General features: G+C 38.2%; 1 protein-coding gene across 1 annotated transcript in view; it reads left to right on the top strand.

Moving 5' to 3' along the window:
* Window positions 1-24,610, top strand: part of oxct1a (3-oxoacid CoA transferase 1a) — a 57,430-nt gene that overhangs the window by 2,647 nt on the left and 30,173 nt on the right. Inside the window, exons 3-12 of the mRNA XM_087849217.1 lie at window positions 655-745; window positions 5,240-5,375; window positions 5,507-5,656; window positions 6,139-6,245; window positions 6,779-6,839; window positions 18,775-18,882; window positions 19,148-19,262; window positions 19,709-19,803; window positions 20,405-20,453; window positions 20,857-20,929. Of these exons, the coding sequence (XP_087705343.1) occupies window positions 655-745; window positions 5,240-5,375; window positions 5,507-5,656; window positions 6,139-6,245; window positions 6,779-6,839; window positions 18,775-18,882; window positions 19,148-19,262; window positions 19,709-19,803; window positions 20,405-20,453; window positions 20,857-20,929 (985 nt within the window). The remainder of the gene's footprint in view (window positions 1-654; window positions 746-5,239; window positions 5,376-5,506; window positions 5,657-6,138; window positions 6,246-6,778; window positions 6,840-18,774; window positions 18,883-19,147; window positions 19,263-19,708; window positions 19,804-20,404; window positions 20,454-20,856; window positions 20,930-24,610) is intronic.

Raw genomic sequence — 24,610 nt, 5'->3', positions numbered from 1 at the left:
ATCCCTAATCCTTAGATGTAAATGTGTATTTAAGACATTTTAAGGTCCTTATATGATCTTAAAATGTCTTAAATATATGTTTGCGAATAAAATTCCTTCACACCATGTAGCTCAACTGCGTCATCACAGACCGGGCTATCTTTGGACTTTGATCCAAAGTCCATGAGGAGAGGACTGAATCAAAGTTCAAATCACAACCTAATTCTCACATTGCTATGAACGAATTGGCCTAAAATATCTGGTTAACATATAGCACTTAATTGTAATTTTGTAACTGGTCTTAATCAATTGTTCTCCAGGCTTTCTGAAGGTCTTTTAAAGTTTTCTTTGGACATCGGCTGCTTTTTCATTCGTTTTCATTTCTCTGAGCATTTTCAGAGAAATGTTTTTTATGCTTTAAGCCAATTAACTGGATTAAACATTTCTTATTTTTTCCTAGCAAAATATAAGGAAATTAGTGATGGCAGTAAATGCACAGACATCAGCTGAACAAGTGAAGATAAAACACAAAGTCATAACATTTATTTACAACGTAAATACACTGATACATACTTTTGACAATTTTATTTAAAGTTGTGTTTAAATGTGTTTCGTTTTTCTTTTCTCACAGTGATTCCTTGTTTGCAACGCTTACTTTTTTGTATTCCACCTCAGGCTTTGGATTATGCGGAATTCCGGAGAATCTCATCAACAGTTTACTGAAGACTGGCGTTAAGGACATCACTGCAGTCAGTAACAATGCAGGGTATGTTGTACATGATTTGTATATGCTGTTTTAGAATAGTACCATTCATTGTTGTTGGGTTCTTTTGGTAGAATTAAATAAAAACAAAAACATTAGAATTATTACTTTGGTTTAAACCTTTTAACCAAACCACATCCTTGCATATGAACTTGAAAGTTTTGCTTATTGTCTTGAATAGTAGTGTTTCTTTGTCTTGATTTGAGCCTGTGATGGTGTCTAATTGCAGCATTGGCAACCTTATGACTGTAACGCCAGACAAGCAGTGTTGTGCTAGCGAGATCCCCAGAGGCTATTAGATAAGTCATTGGATGAGATACAAGGAAGAGGTGTGTGTGGTCAGGTGATCTTGTGTGTGATGTTTGTATTTGGTCTCAGTGCAGATTCAGTGTACACATAACAGTCAGCTGGTGACCTTAATTCCCTTTATTATATGTTTTGTCCTTTTTTACATTTTGTACAGTAGCAAGAACTAACTGAAGGTTGCATTCAGTCTTTTAACTCAAATAAAATTCTAATACTGTTGAAAGAAAAAAGGAAAAAGAAAATTGCAGCTTTCTTTTGTAATCAAAACCTGGCGTGTCACAATCCAGTAAACATTTAATTGTAGTGCTTATGCAGAAACAGTGAAACTTGAGTAATTCTTACCCTTTTACGTCTTTGTATTTATGTCACATACAAAACTATTAAAGGGTAAGAATTACATGTGTATGTTTTCGTATGATAATTTTATAATAAAGCCTTCTTGGTGATCATATATCCCAGTCATGGGTCAGGGGCCACATGAGAAACTGGATCTGGGCTGCACCAGGAATCATATCAAGAGATAAAGTTAATATTGAGCAGAATTGAGTTCAGCTTTTATGGTTCGGCCCTGCACAACAGTCCCAGTTTCTCATATTACCCCTTGGGAAAATTAATTATATCAGTGGCAGGCAATCAAATACTGTAATAAAGACTCCTTTTTTAAAATGACAGTACTGCATAAGTGTGTTTGCTTGTAAAGCAGTGTGAACAAACTATTTTTTGAATGAAAACTATATTTACTATTTGACAACTAGGCATTGCTAACCTTATTTTGGCAGCAGTGGAAGGAAAGTGTAATTCTAACTTGGGAAATGCTGCCTCATGCTGTTGCCAGGTACGCAGATCTTATCTGAGAGGATAATAGAGAAGTTAACATGCAGAAATATTGGTTGTGTTGTGTCACTTTATTCTTTAAAAGGATCCCTAATCAAGGATAAATCTTTAATCTTTTGACTTTTGTAGCAATATAGAACACATGAGTGTTTTGTCTCACTGCTGTTGGGTGAGAGGAACGAGACCCTCATATTTCACTTCTCATGAAACTGACACAGCTGGCCCTTTATGCCCTCGATGAGTTGAGAAGGATTCAGCTGTACAAAAGGAGATTATTGGGCTGTTACAGAACCGCCTTCCCTTGCAGCTTTATACGTACTGTGTAATCAGCTGCTCCAGAATTTGATACAAACCAAATAGATTCTGTATAAAAGGCAGTGACACTTGTGCTCAAGATCACTGCTGGAATCTGCTCTCATGAATGAGCACCGAGTATTTGCCTGAAGAGCTTATAGTCCTCAAACATCATTCCATACACACCAGCTTCACACACAAGATTACAAAACATTAACACGAGTTAATAGTGCCAAAACCTTTCTTTAGTGTTTCCATTGTGTGTTGCATCACCAGTGGTTTGTGTGCATGTGACAGTGCACTTTGCAGTTATCTGTTTTTGCATTCTGATAACACATGGCCTGGATATAATTTAAGATAACCCGAGATTAGAGTTACAATTAGAGTACAAAGCAGTGGTAGTTGGAGATTAGTTAGAGCAGTGTAAGAGAGAGTGAGTTTTTAGTTGCCTGTGCATTAACATAAAGCACCTGTTTAAAGTATTTTGTGTTGCAGAAATACAGCTTGGACAGATTGAAACTAACTTGATTCGATTGCCATCTGTTTTTCTTGTTTGGTATGAAAGAGCTTTAAAGCCACAAAAAGCCAGTCCTCTCATAGCTGATCAAACAGTTGCTTGAGGGACTCGGCAATTTATGTTTGTCAAAGAAGGCTAGAAAAATGTATTCCAAGGCTCGCAAAATTTCAAAATCTCTGGTAGCCCTTCGGGCAGGCATTCTTCAGTTTTTGGTAGCCCAAAATAAATTTAAGTAGCCCGAATAAAAAAAGAATTTTTTTTTACGTTTTGTTTCCTTTACAATATTATACATTAAAGTATAATATTGTAACGGAAACAAAAATTAATCAAAAAAATTGTTAAAATACAAATCACAACAACTGTATAAAAATTAAAACCATCAACTCAAATACTTGGTTCAAATTGAACAGAAATTTCTATGAACTTGTAAGAACTGTGTAGGACATGACTCAGTCTGTGTCAGATCCTGAATCTGAAATTTTCACTGAAGTCAGGGGTAAGAAGTAAGTGGAACCAAGATCTAGGCCATTTGCTTTTTGAAGTTTGCAAGGACTGCTAAATTCTGCCAATGGTAGTTCACTCTTTGCAATATAGCACGCTGTCCTAAACAGCTTTTTCAGGAGTTCTTGTTGTGCTTGGTTTATTTGTAGTTTGTTTTTTTGCAATTGGTGTTTGTTCTGGGAAAAATACTGCAGACTGGGCAATAATGCATTTCTTGCATTTCTCATGGGTTCTGATGGGGTCTTTCTTAAAATGACTGGTCCCAGTAACAAAGGCGCTTGTCGACTCAGAAATCAAATGAAACTCACAACACACCTGGCAGAACATCATGATATTTAGCTCGTCATATTCCAGCCACAGAAATTCTTTTGTCCATGAAACCAAAAAAGCTGCGCTTTCTTTTTGCCTCATAGTCTGATTTGTCCAACACGTTCTCACTCCCAAAGCGTAACATTTTAGGCTAGGTGACAAATCGTCAACATATTACGTTTTCGGCTACCCACCACATTCCTAAATGACGACCTCGGAAAAATGAGGAAATGTGAGAACCGTATGGACTCAATCTACACATGTTCGCTCTTTTCCTTCAAATAGCTTAGAAACACGCTATTTAACATCATTTAAGTCCTGTTTAAGGTGAGGAAAAAGGTTATGGTTAGGGCTAGGGATAAGGTTAGGTTTAGGGCTGGAATACAGGGCTGGAACGTTGATTACCGCGGGAGCGTCATTGCACTGCATTTCAGCCATAACCCGCCGCGTTCCTAAGGAACGCCGCGGGACGTGACAAAACGTCGCCATGTTACGCCTCGGGAGTGAGAACGGGCTCGATTTGTCATATCTTTTCCGTTTTGTGATCGGCTTTTCTTTGGCTGCCCCTTCTTCACCCTGACCTGTCTTATTTGGCTCTGCAGAACTAAAATACCAGCATAAATCCTGCTGCTTTTACACACGTACTTACATAATGATCAGCGATTCTTTGCGCACTCAACCTCTCACATGTTTAAGCTTGCTGCGAGAGATTTCACTTGTCGCGTTTGAATAGTAAGCTAATGAGTGATAAGACGATGTCAGAGGAATTGGTGCGCAATTAATCGTCACTCACCAATCAGTGCTGCCGCTCTCTATACACCGTTCGCGCGATCGCAAAATGAAAGTGAAAGCAAAAAGCAAGCGCAAATTCAAACGCGATTTCAATATGTCACATATTGACAGTGGCTCATCGATGCCAATGACATAATTACTCAGCTACATTGGCGAAAGAATGCAAAAGCACTGACATATATTTTCCTATGATAGCCCGACGGGCAGGGCTGAGTTAGATTTTGGTAGCCCCACTGGAAAAATCGCTAGCCCCGGGACGTCGGGCTAGCGATTTTGCGAGCCCTGTATTCACATCTGTTGAGTCATGATGATTTGTCCAGGTATGGTGGTCTAAATACGTGACACCCTATGTGCAGCAGGTGTAAGACACACTTGAGACCAGTGTGAGCTTCACAGCTTCTTTCAAGCACAATTATTCCGTGTTGTTTTGACAGACAATAAACAAAGACATGCTCAGAAAAATCTGACTCAGTGGCAACCCCAGGCTCAGCAGCCGTGTTTGATCAAATGTACTGTGATTATGGCTGTGAATAGGCCACAGCTGGACTGTGACTGTCTTTGCTTTGTCTTAAGATCAGAAAAGGGAGCCATATGAGTTCCAGCTTGACTGAGTTACAACCTTGAATAACCTCTCTAAGTGTTTACGTTAACAATAAGAAATGCTGGATATTGCAGGAAGATAGGACATTGAAAGTTTCTTATGAGGAAAAAGAAGCATAGTTGGTAGAAATAAATGAGTATTGACAGAAAAGTGCTTTAATGTCAAATAAAAAATGAAAATGTATTCATTTGAAATGTAATAACAAGAAATGTAAAATAAAACACAACAAGACACTTGTGTGTACCCTTTAGATCAGCTTATATTTATAAAAAACTGCTTAAGTTAATTTAATAAACAAAACAAAGCTTAGTAAGTTAGTGCTGTGTGTGTGTGTTTTCCTTAGAGTGGATAACTTTGGCCTGGGCCTGCTGCTCCAGACTAAGCAGATCAAGAGGATGATCTCCTCATATGTTGGAGAGAATGCAGAATTTGAGCGACAGTATCTGTCAGGGGAGCTGGAAGTGGAACTAACGCCTCAGGTTGGTTTAAAAAAAAAAAAGAAAAAAGTCAAGTGACAAGGCTTATACAGTTTTTAACAAACATGCTCTGGACATGTATCTGGATTTCTCTTGTACTCCTCTCATAATCTGTCACTTTTTCTCCCCCACAGGGTACTCTTGCAGAGAGAATCAGGGCAGGAGGAGCTGGGGTTCCAGCCTTCTTCACTGCTACTGGCTATGGTACTCTTATCCAAGAGGGTGGCTCTCCTATCAAGTACAACAAAGATGGTAGCATTGCCATTGCCAGTGAAAAGAGAGAGGTGAGAGTGCTGTAATCCCTGTTGTAGTTTTGGAATTAAGTGCTGTAGCTGAACTTCAGTGGGTTACATGATAGTAGCCTTGAATTGTCCTCATAATGCACAGATTCCCAAGAGCTCTGGTCTGATCTGTTGTAGTGCAGAGCAGCACTGAAATCCAGTTTCTCTATACAGTAAATTACACAGTGAGTTGAATAAATCACCATTAGGTACTGGTATGCAACACATGTCTTGTGACTGAGGAAAAGAGCCTCGTCAAAATTGATATTTTAAGTGTAAAAAATATTTTGGAGATTTCACACAGGTGGTGTAATGTGTAACCCTGAATAGTAGCCATGGCAGATTTATTTAAATGCCACAGAGTCTACAGCATGACCAAATTTAGACTCAACTACAAAGACCAAGTCTAAAATTAAAAACAGAACTTTAAAACAGCTCACTGTTTAGTTCATCCTGTAAGTAACTTCTCACCTGGTTGTACACAGGTGAGGGAGTTTGGTGGCAGGCACTACGTCATGGAGAAAGCCATCACTGGAGATTTTGCACTGATCAAAGCTTGGAAAGCTGACAAGGCCGGGAACATTGTTTTCAGGTAATTAATGACATGGATTGTTGTGTTAAAGTTGTCTTAAGTTTGAGATATTTGAACATATGAAACCATAGTGCATTTTAAGCCTTTATTAACTTTGTCAGCTCTTGTTTGCTCTCAGCCTGCAGATCTACTTTGGCGCATACATCGTCTTTAATTATTCAGACAGAATATTTTTGAACTGGACGGGGACTATCATTCATTACTACTAATATAGCTCTGTTCAATTATATGCATTGATACTGCAAAAGTTAGAAAAATCTAAATAATGCTCTCAATTTACTTTTGTCTTTAGATATTGTTTTTAGTTATAGCAAAGTTTAGGTTATGCATAGGTCCCTACATGAGTAACATTGAACCAATCCAGTGCATGTCCAAATTGGATGTAGTAAAATTCTTCACCACAAGAGAGCAGTGTCCTCTGGTACTCTGAGTCTAAACACCACATTGAGAGATTTTGAAATCACTTTCTGGTATATATAATATATTTGTTGCCACTACATTTTATTCAATATGTATGTCTTGCTTTGTGTTAGGAAAACAGCTAGGAACTTCAACCAGCCCATGTGCAAGGCAGCCAAAACCACAATAGTTGAGGTATGTAACTGCAGCATCACAGTCACATGCTTTTTAAAGCATGTGCAAACTTCCTCTTCAAACATTTCCACTAGTGGATTGGATGTGAGTGGAATATACACATAAGTTTTACTTTATTGTTTTACTGCATCCATTGTCTAAGTTTTCATTTTCTAGGCCCACTAGCTGAAAAAGGTAAACTTATAAATAAGTTGTACAAATCAACCATCAAACACAGTGATGAGTAAACACTGTCCAAATTAAGACTCTCAAACCCTTTTGGGCTATTCACAAATCAACAATAACAAATAAAATAAAATAAAAATAGATAAACAAAAACAACATTTAAAAAAGGAAAAAATTGGATATAGCATAAAATATTTCTGGTTCTCCCTTTCTCACTGTCCCTCTCGCTCACTGTCTTTCTCTGTGTGAGCTGTCAGTGTCAGAGGCACAACTCTTCAACGTGCTATTAATAGTATGCATGTAAGGAGCCTGGTCAGTAAAAAACAGAACTATAAGTTAATGGCAGTATTAACTCTTAACTAGAATCAATTTAGCAGGTTATTAGAAAATAGTTTGAAACTAGCCAAGTGCTCTTGAGGTACAAACGGGGCCGGGAAGAGTTAACCAGTAAGATGAGGGGAGGAGAGTGGGGAGGATAACAGCCAATATGAGAGAGAAGCCAGTTTAGATCAGATGTATATAATTAAATTCTAAATCAGTTTAAGTGTTATGTAATCACAGTGTTATTAGTTTACAGTATATTGGTTATTTAAAATCTAGTGCTTAGGTCAATAATTTATTTAAAATCTAATGTTGCTGAAGACCACTGAAATAAGTTTTGCCAGCGGAAAATGCTTCATGTTGTGTTGGGTAGAAACAAAACAACTAAAAATGTATGATAGAGGTAAAAGGTCATGTGTGTATGTTTGTGAACTGAAATTGTCCACTTGAACAGGGGATATTCTTAGAGTCCTGGCATTAAAAATAAATGCAGTTTTTAGAGCTATGTGACCAGCATCAGAGTGTGTCCAGCTATTTCTGGGTTGTCTGTGACATACGTAGTTTCACTTTATAATATGGTACGGTCTTCAAGGTGCCCTGAGATGAATTTTGCTGTGAATAAAACTGAAGTGAAATTGAATTCTGTCTGGTTACCCACCTGTCTAGCATTTGACCGTTTAGAAAAATGTTATTGTGTATCTCTTCCCTCCATGTGTATGTGTGTTTGTCTCTGTCTCCGCCTATCTAACACACAGCTTCACACCTCGCATATAGACATGGCTTGCTTCAGAGAGCAGCAGGGAGAAAAACTGTGTGAAAAACCATGAAAAAACTGGCACTTTCTGGAAATAAATTGCTAGAAAAGGGTCTCTCATAAATCTGAGTGCATTTTCAATTATTCCATTGTTGCTGAACCGGAGATTTAATCTGCTGTTGATTAGAAATGTCTGAAAACATAGGGGTACATTTTTATCACTATGGAGCTGTTATGTGTTCTATTTATCATTGCAGACCAAATTTCAGTGACCAGCCAAACCTTTGAGTATTGATAATAAAGAACCCATTTCATTTGAACCATTTACTATCCATTTATGAGTAATGCTGTTCAGAAACACCCTGGTTGTCGAGCTTGCCCGCAACATCTGATGAAAAACAGCCAACTACCTGCTCCAGGTTGGGAAGGAGTTGGGGAGTGAGGCTAGAGTGGAGCAGGAGATTGACAAGCGGGTTGTGTCTGCAGTAATGTTGATGTTGTAATGGTTTGTTAAAGTAAAGAGAGAGCTGAGGGCGTAGGCACAGCTGACGTTTTACAAGTTTATCTCTGTTTCTGCTGTCACCTGTGGGCATGTGCTGCATGTAGTGACTGAAAGAATAGAATCACAAATATGAAAGGTAGAAATCCAGTGGTAGAGTTAAGATTGTTCATGCATCTCAAGATGTCATGCTTTAGGCATGTTCAATCCAATGCAGAGCCTGGCTTTGGGTGCCCTATTATTCACCCAGAAGAGTAGATGCGGTGACCAAAATCTGGATATATGATGGTAAATGAACTGATGGAATGACCTAATATTGTGTAAATATCAGTTAATTCTTGACAGTTGGTATAATGCAGTAATTACCGATGTTCAGTTCAACTCAATTCAATTTTATTTATATAAAATTCTGAGCTGAAGCCCCCTGTTGGGCCACAGAAGTACTACAGATGGGCCGCAGTAATAACAGATATTTAGTTTGAAATTACTCACAAGTATGGTCTTTTCTTATTTATATACATTTTTTTAGTTATATAAAAAGTAGTTGGGTCAAACATTGGCCTTAACACTTTGGATATTACTGGGTAATATTAGCAATGTATAGCAAACAACTTTTATTGTTTGTTTTGAAAAAAATCACTTTCTCTTGTATTTTGATTAGAGTGAAGATTTAAGATTGAGTGTGACCCATGGGGATTTTCTGGTTTTTAAAGGGTCGCACTCTTGACTTACGGAATGACTGGTATGACTGGTTTACTTATTGAAACATGTTTGTGATGGCCTATTACCACTAAGAAATGTACTACAGCTATTGGATTTAATAATAATTTAAATAATAATAATCACAATGCTAAGATCTAAGTATAATTGGTTGAACCGAATATTGCAACTATCTTTTTGAGCCTAGAATCACCTGAGTCATGTATGAAGCTGCTGTTGTTGGCAATTATAGGCCCAGGCTACAATAGAAGTGTTTTCCATAAGATACATTTGCAATCTTTTTACTTACCTACAGTGATGAGTAGCAGGCATTGGATGAAAGACAGGTTGATCAACGTGAAAAATTGAATGTGGGATTTGGATCACAACACAAGCTTGCAGGATGTACTTCACATTGCAAGATCTGAAAACAGTTATGAACATGAATGGCATCTGCAAATTTTCATGGATTGAGAAATAAAAAAAAAAGTTTACTCTTAATGTTTAGAATGGGATTATTCTAAATTATTAATACTTTACTCTTCAGTAGAGTACTTGACATATATGGGTAAGCTAAAGAAATGTCATTTGAAGTGTTCTATTTAGGTAAAGAACTGATGTCAGTCAATTAACCTCTCCTAAAGTGCTTTCTCCAATCTGACACAAATCATTTTATTTTAGGACAGAAAGCTGCGCATCTGCATCTGAACTTAATTAATCTTTTTTTAAATGGAATTTGACGTTGCCTGCCAGTAGTACAACTAGACTGAGTCAAACAACTGCCAGTTTCAGACTGGTCTTTGAAGTTTTTTCTACTTTACTCCTTTTTCATATTGTGCTCTAATTACAAAACGAGTCATCCACATATCAACTTTTCTTTTTTAATCCAAGAGGCATTCATTGTAATTTGTGATGTGGTCTGATAAATGATATCAAATAGAATTTACATGTTTTGAATTCATAGTCTACTCCTGCTTTGTTTAACCATTTGAGTCACTTGTTTTTCTTTCTTTTTTTAAATTTTTTTTTATAATATAATAATGACACTAACCTAAAGTGAGTCCCCTTCCTCATTTCTGTTCACCCACTTTAAAATTAGTGTGCAGAGTGATAAATAATAACAGGTTCCTTATGTTAAATAAATGTCTAACTTAAAATCCCATTATGGTTCTCTGACTGCTTAGTTCTATCACAGTGATTTGTCAGATGGCCAGTTTTATGGTCCCTTTTTTATGGCAGTGGAGGTAACATATTAACATTATGACAATTTATTGAGGACTATAAAGTGATTGGCCCTATTAAGAGCCTTTTTGTCTTGCATAGGGCATATTGGCATAGAGACTAATTACTTGTCTCTATGCCAATAAATTTGTCCTCAGGATTCAGGACATATTTGATCATAAATCTGGTAATTTTGGAATCAATATTGACCCTGTTGTCTTGGTAAGGAACAGACAGAGTGAGGCGTTTCTCAAGCCATTCATTTAACTTGGTCAGCTTTTTAGCTAACGCCATTTCACCAAGCTTGTGTTGCACATCAACTGTACTGTATTTTTCCACTGAGCTACCTAATAATAAAACTACCCACCTAATACTGTGAAGGACCTTGCCCCTATAGCTCTAAGCTCTGGTGCATGGACACAGGGGATCTAGGGGTGTATGACAGTGAAACTTTAGAATACTATGGGTTACGAGGTGGGACTTTTTGGGATTAGGCTTATTCTAGAAATTGCCACAGAAGTTTGATCAGATATGTATCTGTGCGTATGGAGGCTGTGTCAAAACTCTGAGCTCTCTGTAGTCTTCTTTCTGTATTTTCCAAGCAGTTTCTGTGGTGCATGGGAGTGTCTTGTCTGTATGGGGCCTCCTGCTGGCGCCGGGGGAGTGGGATTGCCATCATATTACATCGGTTATCAGTGTTATTTCTGTCATCTGTCAGTTGTTTTAATGTTGTGGCTTATTGGTGTATAGAAAGACCAAACTGTTAAGTAATTACTGATGAAAAAGGGCAAAAATGCAGTCAAGAGCTTGACAGGACCCGGGGAACTTCAGGGAAATAATTTCCACACTCTGGCAGTTGTAGCTATACCTAAACAACTAGATTGATTTATTAAATGAAAGCTAGATTATATTAGTTTAAGTCTTGAAAATACTTAATCATCTGTGAAATTAAGTCCTGTAATCATAGCCAGACTAAAACCCAAATCCTATTAATGTGATTCTGGTCATTGGCTTTAATTAGTTACTAGAACATCCACACAGTTAAGTGTTTCAAAATGAGTTTCATAAGTATAGGCGACTTTCTTCTTCAGCAGTGGCAAAAAACTTATGTCCATTAAATTGTTGAATAAAGTTGTTTAGCTAACCCGTTCTTCTTTAATTTTCTTTCCTGTGCTTGAAAGGGATTGAAGGGCATTTAACTCGCAGACTAAAAGAAGAAACCTGAAGTATATGGAATATCTATACTTAATATGAACATAAAATTATAGCTTTCATTAAAAGCATCTCTTTGAACTATTTACATACTGTCAGGAATCAAAGTCATCAAAGTCAAATTTACTGAGGCTCAATTTTTTTTTTTAGAAATTAACGGCAGTTATGGAAAGCAAGTTCAAATGATCTCCTGGTATATATCAATAACCCCACGGTGGTACCTGGCTGAGTTCATTTCACGCATCTTGGAGATAAATTGATTAACATCTTGTTATATTCTTTAATGGTTTACATTATTGTAACTCCGTCTCACACATAGCTAACATTAGTGCTCCACGCTGATCGTTGACCGACGATTGTAGTTTATGTGCCAGTTTATGCCATCTACTTTTTTAAATGGAATTTATAATCCTGGAGATTGGAAGGGTGCCAGAAAACAAGATAACACAAAAGCAAATTACACACACAAAAAAGAAAAATTACCATTATCATCACTGGCTCCTTCCATGGTTGCTAGGCAACCAAACTCTGCTATTCAATTGTTCTGTGTTCCAGGGTGTCCAGCTGGTCCGGTTATTCCCTTATCACAGGTACAGTGAAAGGCCCCAGTGCATTGTGGGATTCAGCGCACCAGAGACTGAATCAAGCAGTGGTTTCTGCAGTTGTTCGATCATCAGTCACAGTAAATGACTCAGATGTTCTCTTGTAGCAGCGCAGTGTAGTTGTGTGGGTGTTATTGTGCACGCACAGCAATCCAATCATGCATGAATTAAATTAAGGTATTTGGAAGTGTGTTTTGTTTTTTTGTTTTTTAGCCAGGCAAGAGGTCTAATTGGTAATAAATAACCCCCATGCTCAGATTTCCAGGTCAGCCTCCCACTGGATGTTTGCTGAAACAAAAATTGCAATAACTGAAGGTTTAAACATTGTTTGTGTATATTGTGTTACTCTTTGAAATTTACCTTTTAATTAAAAAAGGAATTTAGTTTCAATCATAGTTTGGGAACATGTTTTTTATTGGCTGGATAATTCGATTTTTTGTGATTATATCTGTTAAATTACTTGGCACAAATATTCCCTTGGAATGAAGATGAATTGGCGGTTAAAGGTCAGAGATTAAGGTCACTGTGACGTCATGTCTGGCTGTTGTTGTGAATACAATTAATTCAGGAAATCGTTCACTTGGATTCAAGGGTGATTGGTATAGAATTCGTTGGTTAAAGGTAAAAGTCACCGATTATAAAATGTCTTTGGCCATAACTCAAAAATATGACTCATATTTGTGATATGATCAATATATCTTTTATAATTAAATGATAAAGTGATTTGTTTTATTTACTGGAGGACAGCTCTAGACAAGCATGGTTGTAAACTGCAGCTTTACTGTTTTTGGAGAGTTACAAAGCTGCAAGGCATCAGTTTTAGTTTACTACTGTGTTTTTCCTCGAAATGATAGGGATTATTGCAATAGACTGGCGACTTGCTGGTGTAACCTGCCTTTTCGCCTAAATGACAACTAGGATAGGCTCCAGGTCCCCCCTCTCTCACGACACTGAATTGGATAAGTGGAAAAAGATTGATCGATGGATGTATGATGGGTATTATCTTAAGCCGCTGCTGTGGTCTTCTGTAGATCAGAATGCCTTCTGTCTCCTTTAGTAACTGTTGAAATTTCGATTACTTGATACGGGCAACATTCCTTTTAGCTATTTTGCATAACTTATAATGCCTTGTTGAGTTTTCTAGTCTTGTTCTTGACTTGTGCCCTCCACTGACATCATTACTCAAGCTACTGTTCTCTAGTAATTAGAAACCACTTGTTTTCTTCATCATTTCCTGCCTAAGGAGGTTCATGAATTGAATTTTATGTGCAAAGATGTGCAGTTTATTCTTTATGTTCCCATTTTGCACAGCTTATGGGGATTTAGAATATACATTTGCCACAAGGTGAAATGTGTTATTTGAATGCTAATTGACTAAAAATCTTTAATGTAGGTTGTCGTAGTCATACTTGTTTTGAATTGATATCTCAAAACGTATTGCACACAGCTCAATAGCAGCTGGCCAGCAGTGTCTTTTGTTTAGTTTTTTGTTATTGTTCCAATTTTGAAGTTTTCTCCTGAACATAAGAGAATACATCATGTCTCATTTTAAAAGCTGGCATTGACATTTCTAGGAGTAAGTCTGCTTGACATAAACATTACTTCAAGAGCATTGCTGACATTTTTTCATGGCTTATATAAATGCATCAGAAAATGTCACTGACAGTCTATAATATACTTTACTGATTGACAGTCAATAGGGTCTGATGAACTGGTTGAATGTAAAAGCAGAGGGAGAGACTGTGAAAGTGTGATAGAAGACAGATTTGCTGAACATATGCAGAAACCAAATGTCTAACTGTAAGTTTAAAGTTTCCTCGCAACTGCCCGTCATCTGAATCTGAAGCACATTGCAAGAAGGCTTATGTGTTAGTTGAAATGTAAACATTGCCATTTGAGCTGTGAGTGCAGAAATCCATTCCAAATGATACAAGGTGCTTTTGTGAGCAATGTGTGGCATCTGAAAAATGTATTTTTAGTTCATTAATGTTGTCAAGGTTTACATTGGCTGGCTATCTGCCATTTTCTGGATAGCATAAAATCTGTCACAGGCAAGGCAAGCTTCCACTGAGGAGAAACAGATTGCTCGTGATGTCAGTGCACTAGGTTAGGGGATATAGCCCTGAAAGTGGAAACCGTGCGTGGCCAAGTGCACAATAGGAGGAAGATTGAGAGGCTATAAATAAACACAGTAATGAGAGTGTGGTGTCACTGTCATCATCATGCCCTGTTGCTGGTTGCCTGTAGTCACACCTTCTTTCCCTTGACCTTTTGACTGTCACGTTTCAGTTCTTGCATCCCTAAATAAAATAAAGAGATGTAAAGAAATAAAAAAATTTAATGCCAAATTAGTTTTTAGTTGTTTTGATAAGCCATTTGATTGGGGAAGTTAGTTAGGTATACAGTAGCCTGTATGCTAACTAGTTAACAAACACATGCTACACCGAAATCTCTGATCTGTCTTTTTCTTAAAATAACATCAGACATTCAGTTTTAGAATCTTCTCCCTCAAGGTCTCGCAGTGCATGAGAGCACTGTGGGTCACAGAGGGGTGCAGCTGCTTCCTGGTGCAGAAGGAGCATATACTGCAGAATTTTCTCCAGCTGCCACAAATCCCATGTTTAGAAAGTCTTGGTGACTTCTTTGAGTGTAATATTTAGAACTCTGGCTGAAATGACACTGATAATTCCAGTTTACTGTGTGACCACAGTGATTTATCTATAGTTTTGCTACATATATTAGCAAGTTCTGCCACAAAAAACTCCCCAAAACATAATAACACATTAAATCGAGTCATTATCTTTAAAATGAAAGTCAAGTTGAGGTTTAAGAAAGGATTACCATGCAATCAAAATTCACCTTTGGAACCAGTCTTAAGCTAGAGTCACACTGGAAGACCATAAAAAGTGAATGATATTCAGTGACTGCAGGCTGAATAACCACTGGCTAAGCAAAGTGGGTGTTACCCACCCAGATGAATTTCCCTCAACTTCCAGGTGACAACGCAGGATACTGTTGATTGATGTATGACCCGATAATAAAAACATTTAAGTGTTACCTAGGCAACAGGAGCCTGGAATGTCTGCAAGCGATCAGCCATCAGTACGAGCATTGCTTCCAGTTTGGACGCAGCTTTAAGACAATATTCACAAGGTGTGTTCAGATGGCAAAAATACTGACTCCAAATGTAAGTTTTCACTGTGTGGGGAACAACTAAACAACAGTATATCACTACACAGCGGAATTACTGTCTCTGCTGTAGATGTCTGTAGATGCTGTTGTTGTAACTAATATATAAGAATTTGTATTTGCATAACAATTTCTATAAAAATGGCACAATATAAGGAATTTCCATTTATTTACAAGTTATTTATTTCAGTAGTATAGGATATACGATAGTATCTGTTGTTTGTTTTTATTTATTTAATGATTTTTATTTCAGTAGTATAAAATTTCCACGATAGCAGCAACAGGTATCTGATGTGTTAAGTACAGAAGGGAGTGTTGTCTGCACTCTTATGGTATTCTAAATGGAGAAATTGGACCGTGCTGTGTGTGTACACTGAGGAGTGGTAATGCAGCTGTACTTGTGCACTCATCACTTAGGCTATTAAAAAGGTGCAATTATAGTGCTCTTTGTTTATTCCACTCAGTGCCTTTGTAATCAAGGGTGTGATGAACATTGTAGCGTCTCAGACCTATTATTGTGTAACCTTTTTTTTTTTAATACTGTGCACATATTTTCACTTGCTGCAACTATTGTAAACACTAAAACGATATAACGTAAAATCATTTCTGTTATATTTAGTTTATCTTGCAGTACTTTTTGTTCAATCAACTTGAAAATGTGATCCATCTATTTTATTTTTGTTATTCTTTTTAAATGTTTATCAAATTTCATTAGCATGGCATAGTATTTCAAGTGTCGTTTAGTGAATGAAGAGCGAGGGGTGTGCGCCACATCACCGTTTATGGTTTATTCTAGGAATTTGATAGCACTGCACACTGATCAGTGTGAGATTAACGAGATTTGACAAAGCTCACAGCCTAAAAAAGCACAAACTCATGAAAAAACGCTTGCCACGTCCCCAGAGGGCACTTTGATTCCCTCTATCCTCCTGCCAGCTCACTTCATGCCTCGCTCCGCTCTCATTGATGTGAAAATCGTTCTACAGATACGGGAATATCAATGTCTGTCCGTGTGTGCCTGCTTGCTTGTGTTACGCACCTGCTCATTGTGTGTGTGTTTGTGTCTGTGTGTGTGTATTATTTTATTTTAGTGCTTTATCCTTTCACATCCGTTGAACCTTCTGTCTGAACTACATCTGAGCAGTGGTGTAGCCGGGACACATCACATAGATGAAAAGAAGAGAGGCTTTTTTTTTTATGTACACAGCACATTTAAATTGTATGAGCTTGTTATTGTGCTTTGACTTAGCTTTGGGAGGGTAATTGAAAATGGAGCTGAATACATGGTTTGTTTGCATGTGTGAGACCAATGAAACAGTATGAGGAAAGCCAGCCTCTTGGGTGTGAATTCTGTGTTTGTTTGGTTTTTGTTTTTCAGGGTCTTACAATTGTATATACTTTTCTAATTAAGGGATGTTGTTGTTGTTGTTGATGTTGTTTTCATATGCATCTTAAAATTCTTAGAAATTTACACCCCAGATATTTGTTGTAATCCTCCTCCCCCAGGTTTCCCTTGTCATAAGACTAAAAAAGTTTTTTTAATAACATGACAAGCACAATCTTGCTTAATGAAGATGTCTAAGAAAATCATGCTTCTCACCAAGACAGATCAAGCCTCCAGAGGAAGATGTGGGTGAGTGTGTGGGACTGCTGCATCAGTCTCATCTTGCATGGCCTCGTTTTCACTCTGGAGCATCAGAGATTTACCATAAACCAGAGTAGAACCAGCAAAAGAGTCTAAAATCACTTTATGGTCCTGAGTGGCCCTAGCTCATGAGAGACCAAAGCCTGTGTATCCATGACAACGCTAAGATGGGATCCACTCTCAGCCATTGACTCCTCTCAGTCAGGGCTGAGTGCTGAGGGAGGAAGTAGAGATAAGGAAAGATTCAATTCAATTTGCTCTGAACGTCTGCTTGCCCCTCATGTAAATAGAATGAGCAGGTTATACTCTGAGCTACACAGGAGTAAAGCACTGAAAAGTAGAAATGAGGGCGAGAATTATGTTGTCATGGCTGAGTCATCTTTGGTTCCCAGAGGTGTGGAAACGCTTTTTTTTTCCATTTTTCATTTCAATTTTATTATTTCAACCACTTGAAGAATCTCCTGGAAGAAAGAAACAGCACATCCCTCCCATTGAAGTCTCATCTATTTGATAAAGGAAAATTGGTTCTCAAAAAAAGGCTTTGTTTGAGTCCTTTATTTGAAATCTCTACGACTGTAGTGTTTAATGCTACAGCCTACTGTAAATATGGATACTGAAAAAAGACCTAGAGCAGACCTGCATGGGCAGCAAGGCTTAATGGATCCCACACATGCCGTACAAGTCTCCCTGAACACCTGTGTAACTGGAGGCTCAGTTTATAGCAAGGAGGAGGAAGCAGGTTCCTATCCTAGTCATGATGACCCAACTCTTTTGAAATCAATAGCCATTTCCATCGCTGTCTTGTTAGTCAGACAGAAAGAATCCCAGATGTATACTCCTCTTCTGCTGCTCTACACTTTCTAAATAAAGGTGGTGCACTTTCTGTCACAGTCAGCAATATACTGCTTGCTACATGTACATGATTTTTATATTGCTGTCATGTTAAGTACGACAATGATTGAGATGGTTTATTCCATATTATCAGAATAAACTGATCTGAAATTTACAGATCTGAAAAAAGTTTTTGGAACTAACCATTGTTTTCCACGTAATGGTGAAAAGGTTCCTTTTGACCTCTATTTTTAGTTTTACCCACAGCATGAATACAATCTCCTCCATACACCCCTAATCTCGCTGCTTTTGATCTTAGGATCAAGCTGCATCCCCTGGGCTTGGTGTGTCAGACGATTCCTATTTTCTGTTAGCCAAGCTGACTTTGGGTACACAGACAGCTTTCACTGGGCTCAGTGGAGTTGCTAGAAGAATAAATGCAACTTTTCCACAAATATTTACTGTCTCTTCCCTGTGAAAGACATGATACATGAACAAACTTAAATTGCCTCATTTGTTTTTACATTTATTTACAGTATTTACATTTTTAAAGCCTTAAGAAATTGTATAGTAACCCAAAAATCAAGAAGAAATCTTCAGATTTGCCTGCAGAGTGCGAAAACATTACTGGATTTTTATCATTTCACCTTTTGAATTTCATAGCTTGGTAGGCAAAGGTTATTTTCTGGTGGTGTAATTCCATCTGTGCATGGTTTCTTCATCTGAACTTTAATCTCAAGGATCATGGGACACCTTGCAAGTGAAGTCAGAGCTCATCACTCTGTGTCTCTGTGTAGGTGGAAGAGGTGGTGGATGTCGGGGCTTTTGCTGCAGAGGATATCCACATACCCAGCATCTATGTCCACAGGGTTGTCCAGGGCGCCAGTTGTGAAAAAAGGATTGAGGTACAAAATGATACTTTAAAGAACTCAGACAAGTAGACACATTACATTTGGAAGGCATGCAAAGCATTCTGGATTATGAAATTGTAATGGAAAAAGAAAAAAAAGATAAATCCTGCAGTGATAGAACTGTAGAGATGAACCTTTCCCAAGCTTTTTCGCATTTCTATCACTGTACAGAAAAAGCCTTTGTTGTTTTATTCATGTGTCGTGTTACTCAACCAGAATGAACTTTTCAAGATTATATTATATTTCCATATGTTTCCAGAAACGCACAGTAAGGAAAAGCCAAGAAGAGAAGCCCAAGCCAAAGAAGGAATCTGACATTGTTCGAGAGAGGATCATTCGCAGGGCTGCTCTGGAATTTGAGGATGGCATGTATGGTATCCTTTGATGGAAATGCAAGCAGTGAGAGGATGAAAAAATCATATACATTTGTGAAGCAGTGGCCTACTTTTAACGCCCACCAGGAAAACCAAACCAAAAAGTATCCAGCTGCCACAGAAGAATGCTTTACCTTGGCTTCCTTTATTATCAAGTTGCATAATAAATGATGCACATAATGTGCTATGCTTTTTTCTTTTTTGTTTCTCTCTTCTCCCTGTGGTCTTTAGTTACATGTTATCGTGACAGCTTCTGCCCTTCCTCGTGAAATCATCCTTAGTTTTTGATCAACTGATCTGTGATTAACCATTCAGTGTTTTTTGGACTTAACATGACTGTTTAGTGACTGTTTAAATGATGCGTACATTTGTTAATCTTAACACCTTTTTCCCCTGTCAGAAATACAAATATTGAAGCTACTGTCTTTAACAAAGAATAATACAAGCTAACCTTGGTATTGGTATCCCCATGATGGCCAGCAACTTTATAAAACCAGACATCACTGTACACCTCCAGAGTGAAAATGGGATTCTGGGGCTGGTAAGACACCTACGCTTTGTTTTTTTCCCCTTCCTTCAGGTTTCAGCACTTTGAATCTTGACTAAACAAGCTAACGAGTAACATATTTCTTCGTTCTTTGCAGAGACGTTTTTTTGAAGTGGCAGTAAGCATGTTTCAAACTGAATAGCCATTTATTTAACCAGCATCATTCCTAGTTGGGGCCCTCATTTGAAATGTGTTTCGATTGTTACGTAAGAGATTGTAGCAATTTGACGCTTTCTCTTCCATTTTTTTTCTCATTATTTGCCGGCTGAGCCTTTTAACAAAGGCTGCCGCTGCCGATGCTATAGAGTGGCTCTCCAATCAGTTGTGTTGACAGAATGTAGGCGACTATGGTAATTTCTTATTTGTCAATGTTATATTTATGACTGCCAGTTTCAAAAAGGCACCGATCTCTCCACCTCCTCAGTCTCAAAGGATTGCTCTCTTTGTTGAAAGCAGAGAAAATCAATGCCTCATCTAATCGGAGAAATGTGATTGTGCCTCTTTCTTCAAAGACCATGGCCAGTCAGGCTGAGTGACATGTGTCCTGCCTGCATGTGTGCAAAATTTTTTTTTACCTTTATTTCTTTTTGTATAGGGTCCCTACCCCACTGAGGATGCAGTAGACGCAGACCTGATTAATGCTGGTAAGGGTTATCCTAATGAACATCTAATTTCCCACGTCCTCTGACAAAATTAGATAATTTATTTAAGAGAGTTAAGTATGAAAAATGGTCTGGTAAAATAATAGGGAAAATAAGAGCATTTTATTTTACCATTTTTCCCTGCCTGCTTCATGCTTGGCACAAACTTACTCAGATAATACTTGTTTGTTGACATTTGACAAGTGTCCAGTTATCCAGCATCGTTTTTCCCTCTCGAATTCAGCCTTCCATTAATTTTTTTTAATGCCATTGTTGTATGTTTTTCTTTGTTATTTACTGTCTTCATGTTCATGTTCATTCACTTCATGTTGCTTTTTGATGTGTTGAGTGTTAAATTCACTGCTATGATAAATGAATTGCAATGCTTTGTGTTGCTTTTCTACAGGGAAGGAGACTGTCACTGTGCTCCCTGGGGCAGCGTATTTCTCCAGTGATGACTCATTTGCTATGATCCGAGGGTAAGTCCATAACACACAAGCTTTTCAAAACTTATTTGTTGAATTCAAGTAAGATATGCCTAACAGTGGTGGACTTAAATGTAAGTCCCTTAAAAATTATTGAGTCACTTATAGCTTGGAGGTATACATAAAGTGAGACTTTTAAAAACAGCATTTCTAATCTATTACTTACTGAATTTTAGAGTCGTCATAATTTCCTATTTGCTTATCACCTGCACCAAACACCTGTAACGAGAGGCCAAAACCATGACTCACAATGCTGGACAACACTGTCATCAGTACAACTAGACAGCAGCCTTCCAAATATTCCCAAGGTCTTCGGTTCTTATTGATTTGCCAGCTCACTGTGATTGCCCACCCAGACTCCCTGCAGTATCAATTCTTTTTGTCCTCCCAGCAAGAATTCAATATTGCTCATAAATAATACTGTCCTGTCACACTGGCAGGTACCAAATGGAACAACGCTAAATTTGTCCATGTGTGAGTGTGTCTGCCATTGTGCAGATATGCTGGGAAAGAATTACTCAACATATGGTGTGTTGTGAGCCACATTACCTCAGACACCACACTTATTATGTTACACTTGGGCATTTAGACTTTATCACTTCTTAGTCTGTATGTGTTTGTGTGTGGCCAACACCCACCATGAGCTGCTACATTCTTTTGCAGAAACAAAAAGGATTAAAGTGCTTTATGATTATACAGTAGGCAGCAGTACTAATCCGTGCAGCTGTAGACATCCTAGTGCAGGGGTCGGCAACCTGCGGCTCCAGAGCCGCATGCGGCTCTTTAGTCCTTATACTGAGGCTCCGCGTGGTTTGGGAAAATAAATTAGTATTTAGCTGAAGTGTATTTTATTTATGTTAGTTCTTTTTAACTTGTAGTTCTAAATTGGAAGATTATTGTAATATTGAAATATAAAAATAAAATGATATTCTATTATTTTTTCATCGCTCAAAATAAGAGTCACACTCACGGAAGCCGGTATACCTGCCGCAACGCCGTGCATTTATCGAGACTTTCAACCCCAGGTAGGCCAGTTATGGATCTTCGGATCCACATTATGTCAGCAGCTATTCTCCACCGTGAACTATGTTAAAGACAAACACCGCTCACGCCTGACAGATGACAGCTTACAGTCCTGCGAAAACTGGCTTCGTACAGCCCCGATTAGCAGACGCTGTGCGCAGAGGTTCAGGAGCAGAAGTCCCATTGTAAACATATCACGGCAGACCGACGATGTTTGCATGAACACGCTTTTCAGCATCTCTTTATTGACCACTTTTCACACACGGTTACTGTACGCATACAGCCGGCTGTAGCTTTTCACCTCACAGCCCGACATACACCACCAACAACACAACAGCACAGATAGAGCAGACGTAAAGGCAGCGAGGCATGATTGCGGGTGTGGCTCAGGTGCGTCCGCCTCCCCTGCAGCGGCGCTGCAGACCACGCCCCGCCGCACGCATTAACCTGGTAAAATACATATTTAGGCAGAATTTTGCAAATATCTATTTTAAATTTTTCAGCAGCATAGTGCTTTTTTACCAATTATTTTTTAAAAGTCAGGTGAAGGCTCCAACAGCCCAAAGGCGATATAAGGGTGGTGGCTGACAACAGTTTTTGTTTGCTACATGGATCATTTTAGTTCAGCTGGGTGTCTTTCCTTTTGTTATATTTCTTTAAGAGTTCAAAATGTGTTGATTACATAAATAAAATGTAATTTTCTCTGTAGCACTTCATGGATTTCATAAGCAACACACCTTAGTTGTTCACACAAAGCATAAAGGTAAAAAACAATATATACAGTGTTATCTTCATTTTAGATGTCAAAAAGTATTTGCGGCTCCCAGTGTTTTCTTTTGCGTGGAAACAGAGTCCAAATGGCTCTTTGGGTGTAAAAGGTTGCAGACCCCTGTCCTAGTGATACCCCTAACTGCCTGTTGCAGGACTTTACTTTGGACTTTAAACTCTTTATTCTGAAGCAGAGATTGCTTCCAGTGAAGAAAGTATCACACATAAAGAGACAAGTGAAACTTAATTTGTTAATATAGTGGATTATAGTGGTACCTCTAGCACAGGGGTCTGCAACCTTTCTGATGATGAGTGCCATCTAAAATTTCCTCAGAAGTCAGTGTGCCATATAATTGCATTAGCAATAAATTTAATAACGCTCTATACTAACAGTTACACACTATATAGACCAACTTTATAGAATTATATTTGTTCACAGATGTTAGCAGTTATCAGCAAATAGTTATCAGCTATTTTGAAACAAAAAAAGACACTTTTTATCCATAACAAGAACTCCATAACAGCAAATGAACTGTACAACAGAAAATGCAAATGCTATTTATGGTCTCCTCACAACAATGATAAGAAAAATAAACTGGGCCAATATGGCATGTTTGTTAATACAGAGATATACATGCTAATGTGATCTCTGATCTCCCACTCAGAGACACAGGTCTCTGAGTGTCCAGCATTCAGACGGCTACCTAAGGACACTCTTCGTGTGAGAGAAAATCTGCTCACACAGACATGTAGAGCCAAACACTGTCAATAAGGTCTCTGCAATGTTCTGAAGACAGTTAAACTTGTCAGGTAGTGATGTCCAGCAGGTGAAAATGCAAGCTCAATGAACACGCACAGCTATGGATTCCAGCTGCGTTCGTCGTTCTGCAAACTTTAACCCCCACAGAGTGTGAGTTCTGTCTCGAGTCTACGGATGTATCAGTGTATTTTCACGGTGTTGATGCTGCGCTGAGCGAACAGCTCCTGAAGCATTTCAAGTGTCGGAATGTTGAAATTTCAACGTTGCTTGAAAAAACTACCAGCTAGCAGCGTCCCTCTCACAGGTAGGCTAAGTTATTTTTAACCAATTACAAGTTGAATCTGATAGTTGGGGTTGTTAGCTAAGATACCATCAATAAGAAGCAGCACAACTAATGTGTGTATGCAAGTTAATTTGCGATGTGCACCGGTGGCCCGGCCATTAATTTTTTTTAATGCACCTTCTCAGATTAATTCACTGCGTGTCGTGCCCAGGGCTGGACTGGGACAAAAAATCAGCCCGGGCATTCTGACTAGAGACCGGCCCACCAGGTGTTATAGGAAAAGCCATAAAGCCTTTGAATGAAAACAAACGCTGTGGTGACAGTGATGTACACTGTCTTGTGGGTATTTGTATGATTTCTATACATTTTACGTTTATACATTTTACATTTATACTATACATTTATACTATCATTTATACTATACATTTTACATTTATTTTATAAGCTCTGATGATTCAGTAAGGACATCTCCTGGTTTCATCTTCATGTTTCCCTCTCACCACATATCCAAACCGATGTCATGACCAGCAGCTTTTACAGCTGTGGCTCCAGCAAACATCAGCTGATACTAGAAATTAATATTAAATAAATTCTAACAACAGCTGATCAAGCTTAAACGTGCTGCTGCTGTTTAGCACAACCTCTGCTGGGTTCCTCTTTCTGGCGCAAAGTGTGAGATAAACAAACAAGAGAGAAAAGCCGATCAGCTGATCATTGATCAGTTTCATGATTGAAGTAGCAACAGGAGAGGGAGGGGGAGAGAATGAGAGAAGAAGAAGCAGCTGTGCAGCGTAACAACAGAATAGCTAAAGCTTTGTCTTTTTTTCATTCTAGCTGAAGT

The sequence above is a fragment of the Neolamprologus brichardi genome, chromosome 12 (assembly GCF_056152115.1).
Source record: "Neolamprologus brichardi isolate AB-2024 chromosome 12, ASM5615211v1, whole genome shotgun sequence".
NCBI lineage: Eukaryota > Metazoa > Chordata > Actinopteri > Cichliformes > Cichlidae > Neolamprologus > Neolamprologus brichardi.
The sequence above is the reverse complement of the archived record's forward strand: the minus strand, read 5'-3'. Positions and strand labels throughout refer to the sequence as shown.